General features: G+C 38.1%; 1 protein-coding gene across 1 annotated transcript; it reads right to left on the bottom strand.

Moving 5' to 3' along the window:
* Positions 1-2,956: 2,956 nt before the first annotated feature.
* LOC142442372 (olfactory receptor 7E178-like) lies at positions 2,957-3,895 on the bottom strand. Its single transcript, XM_075543557.1, has one exon. It carries the CDS (start codon positions 3,893-3,895, stop codon positions 2,957-2,959), a length of 939 nt encoding a protein of 312 aa, XP_075399672.1.
* Positions 3,896-6,674: the final 2,779 nt, after the last annotated feature.

The following is a 6,674-nucleotide window of genomic DNA, read 5'->3' as shown; positions in this document are numbered from 1 at the left end:
GTGCATTTGAATTGTGGTCTGGAGAAGAATATTGAGTGTCCTGGAATGCTAAAAGGAAAAGCAATCTGTCTCAGAAGAAGTATGTTCAGAGCGATCCGCAAAAGTGAGGATGACAAGAGTTTGTCTTACATACTTTGGGCACATCGTTAGAAGCAACCAGCCCTCGACGAAGGATATCAGGCTTGGTAAAGTGGAGGGGCAGTGAAAACGAGGAAGGCTCTCAGAGAGATAGATAGACACAGTGGTAACAACTATGGGCTCAGACATGAAAAAATTGTGAGGATAGTCCAGGGCTGAGGAGTGTTTTTACTATTTGCATGTGGATCGATATTGGTCAGAACTTACTGGGTAGCACCCAACAATAAAATGTCTGTTAATGCACTACAGAATTGTTTACTTGGTCACACATATTTTATATCATAACCTGCCAATGAAATACATCAGTGGGTATATGAAATAACTTTTGTTGACCTTGTTCGATGCTCTTGAGTTTGTTCCAACTCATAGCATACATATGTACAAGAGAACAAAGCAGAGCTGCTTCCGTGGCTTTATCACAATCTCATTGTATTTGAGCTCAGTGTTGCTGCAACCATTGGACTTAAATATGACAGTGGCTGTAATGGTGTCATGTAAAGGAAGGTGTAGTGTTTTCTTCTGTTTTACATTGGGTGTCCACGAAGTGGAACCAATTAAAATGCACTTAAAATCATAAACCTTCTGAGAATAGAGTCAGGCCACATCCAAGCATGTGAAAACCAAGGAGTGTAATGATCGAGTGGTGAACAGCACTCCTTCCAGTTCCTATTCAATCACACATTATATAAAATATAAGAGCTTTTATAGTATGCCTGAGTGACACAACCAGTTCATTCATTTGGCTACTAATTGAAAGGCTGAAACTTCAAGTCCACCTAATGTTAACTTGAAAAAAAGTCATCATATTCCATCTCTGAAACATTAGCCATTTTAGATACTAAGAGCACAGTTCTACTCTAAACATACATGGTGTCACCAGGAATCCGATGGACTCATCTACAACTGATGTTGGTAGTGGTGTGTTTTGCATAACTTATCAAAAACTCATTCTTTATTCTATCTATGATTCTTAATCTACACATACTGTTACCTTGAAAAGGCTATTATTTGATATTCATAATAACAGAAAATGTATTTGTTTATTTAAGCGTACAAAACATAAAAAGTTCAAGCACGTATCATAAATCAAAGATTGAGCTGAGAGCTGCATCAGAAGTCCATGGATCCATCTGATAATGGATGCTTTAATGTAAAAATATCTTTGTTTTTCCCTATGGGATAGTGAATCATTATTCAAAAGTAAACAAAGTGAAATGTACAAAAACTATGCCCTAGCTAAGGTATATTTTTAATATATGGACCAATGATATATTGTCCTTGCCCTTTGACCACAGGTTTTTCACTGTCTAAAGATGAAATTGTAAGGTGTTCTGTGACTCATCTAGCTTGAAGGTCACTTGGAGTTTCAAAGTTTCTCAGCAGGGAAGTTGGGTGATATTTCACCATAATGGTGATGGAGAGTAATTTAAACTAGTGATTCAACAGATTTCATACACTTCATTCTAAATCAGGAACTGTGTGTAGCATCTGTGTAAGAGAATGGGATACCCATGTGCTGAGAGGCAGAAGGACTCACAAGAGAGATTCATCAGGAGGGAAGTCAGGAAGCCAGGTTAGAGAGTGGAAACCTAACAAGTTCATTACTAGAGGAAGAAAGAGCTCCTCTTTGTTGAGAAAAGGGGCTCTTCATTATCCTACAGTCATAGCCAGAAAATAAACAGTTAAATTTCTTCATAAAACTTTGGTGACATAATGTACTAAGGTACCATTAGAGTCATACAATGGCTGCAATTATGATACCACCAGCTTCATTTTCATACGTTGACCAAATACTGCCAATACTTTGACCTCATAATGTCTTCCTAATGCAGACACATGGCAACCTGCATTTCTTCCTTTTGTTACGGTATATCAGTTAGCGTTAATCAAGAAGTCAATTAGTATTCATCAACAACCAGCGAATCACACTGGTTACTCGAGTAGTCAATATTTAATATGACAATTATTATAATAGTTCTTAAAAGACTGAAACACATACCCCAAATAGTAACATCAAGATACTTTTTGTGTAAAGCAGAGCCAACTCACAGTTATAAGGAGTACAGTGAAAAGTGTGGGCTGATTGGGGGTAGTTAGCTTATAAACAACTATTAGAATGCAATAAGAACTCCAAATGGAAAACAAGAGCATCAAAAGAGGGTTCTACACTTGCATCAGAATGTTTTCTATGAAAGGTGGGTTTGGAGCAGCAAGAATCGAGGGTAATATCCAGCATTATAACTAGGTATTTATAGTGGCAGAAGAAGAAATATGAAGATGCACTACCAGGCACATTGAGAAAAAACAACACTGCCTGTATTTTGGGCTATTTCTGTAATATTATAACCCAATGAGAATTCTGAAAATTTTAAGCTATTTGCGTTCACTCATGAACAATAAATGACCGAAGCAAATTAATGGTGTGACTTACCAATAATCTTCAACATTACCTGCCTACTGGCATCTGCTAGGGCATTTTGAAAAATCCACGGTTCCACCAAAAACATGAAGAATTGGGGTTTCTGTAAATTGAGTTGTAATTGGGTTTACATTGAGTTGTAATCCACATTGAAGGCTGCGATCCTTGTTCTTCATTAGCAAGTAATTCAAGTCCTACTGGAATTGTCAGTGGGTTCAGACTGCTAAGCATTCAAAGAGCAGCTCAAATAGAATAAACCACTAAGTAACCGATTACAAAAAGTTATTATGAAGTGTAATAGCAAACGAAATAAAATATATAAGACATACAAACGTTTTATAATCAAATGGGTATGTTTCCTAGTTCCACATGTTTGGCTTGCTGCCTACTCAGATCTGCTTATTTAAAATAAGATGTTTTGCTGAGGAGTCTATGCACAGCTTTCTTGAGATCCCTGTTCCTGAGGCTGTAAATGAAGGGGTTCAGCATGGGGGTCACAATGGTATAAATCACTGAGACCACGGCACCACTCTTGTGAGAACGTGCGACAACTGAACTAATGTACACACCAATGCTAGTCCCATAAAATAAACAGACAACTGAGAGGTGAGAGCTACAAGTGGAAAAAGCTTTGTACTTCCCTCCTGCTGATGGGACTCTCAAAATGGAAGCAACAATTTGGGTATAAGACCAAAGGATCCATGAGGCTGGAACCCCACCAAAGACGGCCCCAATGAAGTACATCGATATGATAGTGGTGTGCGTGTCAGAACAGGCAATGTTGATGAGTTGTGCAACGTCACAGAAGAAACTTGGTATTTCCACCTCAGTGCAGAAGGAGAGTAGTGAGACCACCAACAAATGCAACAAGCACAGCAAAAGGCTACTGAGAACAGCTGCCAGGAGAAGCAGACGGCAGAGTCGGGGGTTCATGATGACTGAGTAATGGAGGGGATGACAAATGGCTACAAACCTGTCATAGGCCATTGCACTGAGGAGCAGACTGTCCATACACCCAAAGAGGTAGAAAAAAGACACCTGAATCAGGCAGCCAACATAAGAAATGAATTTAAGATGTGTGTGAATATCATAAAGTATCTTTGGGACTGTGGTGGAAGTGAAACCAATGTCTGCCAAGGACAGATTGGCAAGGAAGAAATACATGGGGCTGTGGAGGCGGCTGTCAAAGTTTACTGCCAGGATAATGAACAAGTTCCCAAGCACAGTGACCACATACATGAATAAGAAGACCCCGAAGAGAGGAGGTTGCAGTTCTGGATCATCTGACAGGCCCAGGAGAATGAACATAGAGACACGTGTAAAATTCTCTGTTTCCATGTATCATGGACACCTGTAGAGAAGAAAAAACAGGTTCCTAAGGGTGGAGGGGAGGAAAAGAGCAAACAGCCAATGAGTGTATTTTGAATTCTGAAAATTCACATGGAAATCATTCACATTTCAATATCAAAAATCACTACCAACACTTCTCAGTTATAGAACATCCACTAATCCAAGAACTCTTTGTTCACTGGTTTCTGTACCCCTGTCTGTGCACACCAATGTAGAGTCATTCTATTGAAGGACTTTAGAAGAACATACACATGTAAACAGACACTAAACCAGAAAGTATGAAAAAAATAACTCACAAATAAATGAAAGTATTCAACTGATCATTCAAAGCGAAGAAGTTAATGTAGCAATCAAACATTTCTCAACAAAGTAAGTTCAGAGCCATATTCTCACCTTGATTCCTAACATTCATTTATAGAAGTGACCCCGTGCTTTATCAACTCAAAAAGATATAAAAAATATGTACAATTCTTGCTGGACTCTTGCCATGAGGTTACCTTACCCCTGAGTGAAATATGACAAAGTTCCCACAAGAAAACAATTCACCAATATCACTCAGGTATATTTTTCATTACAATTATAAGGGCTCCTCTTATGTAAATCTTGTGCTTTCTCCACTGACACAAGTGAGAATATCCGTGTAACTTAAAAGTATAACTGAAGGATTGTCACTTGAGTAGTAGCTATTGACGTGTGTTCAATTTACATTTAATAGTCTAATAAATTATTGCCATATAAATCAAAGTTCTATGGTCCAAATACTTATCCCATGAAGACTCCCGTAAAACACAGCCTCAGTTGACAAATTCCAGGTGAACTCAGCAAATCTCAAGAGGAGAAGTGAGTATAGTTGTTCACCTTCAAACAAAATTGGTAGGAAGAGGACAGTCTTCAATCTGTTTTGAAAGAGGGAACAAAGGCTCAGAGGGTGCCCCATCTTTCATCTCTGACTGCCTGGCATCTATTGAGCAGTCCATTATAACTTCTACACCAAATTTGAATATTTATTAGGGTAGCATCTTTATTAATCTTTGTACTAGTATTTACACCCATATATCTCAATACTTTCTTGGCAATTCCATGTAAGGGTCAATAACCTTAGTTTAAAATATATGGCAGAAAGCAGAAAAATATTTTATGCCATTAAGAAGGAATGTCTACACATTCTCTTTTTCCTCTTCTTTTGTTTTCATTTTATGAAAATCTCTCCAATTACTAAACACTGTGCTGTAGATACTATGTTAAGTGACTAATAAATGAATAAGTAATGTATAACATAGAAAACTCATGTCTTAGACACCGTCTCTACCATCAAGATTGTTCTGACAACATAGCAGCCATCTAGGACAGAGCAGATGAATGGAATATCACTGCCTAAGTTAATAAAATCAAATTGAGTAAAACACACCAAGCCCTATTAACTCATTCATTGGCCAGGCAGTGAGATCCAATTCTCAAGACCACAACTTGCTGGCATTGAGTCAATTCTGACTTATGATTACTCTATAAGACAGTGTAGAATTGTTCTTGTGGGTGTCTAATACTTTAAATCTTTTCAGGAGTAGAAAACCTCTTCTTTCTCTAGCAGAGTATGTATTTATCATAAACTGCTCACCTTGCAGCAAGCAGCCCAAGCCATAATCCACATATTTACCAATCTGCCCACTCAACTTGCTGTTTATCTTCCCTTCCCACTTCCAGATGAAAAACGTGGAGAGAAATAACTGAGTCTGAGTCATCTCTCTCTTCGTACTGGACATCCTAAGAGGGAGGAAAGCGCCTTGGACGTAGAAGGCACGTGTTTATAGTTGGTCACAGGGAATTAAAACAAAGTAACATGTACAGATGACACAGATATTTTCTATTAGGCCACTGCTGGGCCAAGAAATTCTGTCAACGCAAGGGAAAAATAAATGGAACTCATTCATTTTCATTTAAGCATCACACCCAAGCTAACTCAGATAAACTGCAGGTGTGTTAGCAGGTGAGTTGACAGGTTAGAATACTGGTTAGGTACCCTTTAAACAGAGCAACACTACTAATATTCACAGCTGAATTGATGCCCTTTTGTACTCAAAATGAGTTTAGAATGTATTCCTAATCTTTAAATAAAAATAAAGTTTATGTCTGAATCTTGAAAGTTATTTTAAAAACATGGTTTAAAAACTACATGATACTGGTTGCAAAGTCTGGCACGAGTAAAGCAACATACATGTTATTGATATTATGGCAACTACTACTGTCAGCATCATCCTCAGCTTTCTCAACCTCGTCATCCATTAGTAGCACTTACGAGGCGGTTGAAGGTTAAGCATTCACTAAGCAGAAGGTCGGCTGCTCCAACCCTATCGAGAGGCACTTCAAGTGTGATGCACAGTGATCTGTTTTTTAAAGGTACTCGCCATGAAAACTCAACAAACTACACTGCAATATAAAGTCACCATCCATGAGATTGAAATCTACTAGTAACTGCACTTTATTTCATTCTGTTCTGTTTTGTTTTTATTTCCGAAGGGACCAAACCTACTACTATCCAGTTGGCCCTAACTCATAACCATCTCTATAGAGTTTACAAGATGATAAATATTTGTTGAAACAAACAGCCTTATTTTTGTCCACTGGAGCTGCTGGTGGTATTAAACCTAACATCTTGCTGTTATTAGTCAAAGATTTAGACGTCAGAGCTATCTGGGACAATTTTAAGGAACACATTTTCAAACCAGAAAACAACAACAACAAAAACCCACTTTTCCAAAGAGTCCAGTGT

The sequence above is a fragment of the Tenrec ecaudatus genome, chromosome 1 (genome assembly GCF_050624435.1).
Source record: "Tenrec ecaudatus isolate mTenEca1 chromosome 1, mTenEca1.hap1, whole genome shotgun sequence".
NCBI lineage: Eukaryota > Metazoa > Chordata > Mammalia > Afrosoricida > Tenrecidae > Tenrec > Tenrec ecaudatus.
The sequence above is the reverse complement of the archived record's forward strand: the minus strand, read 5'-3'. Positions and strand labels throughout refer to the sequence as shown.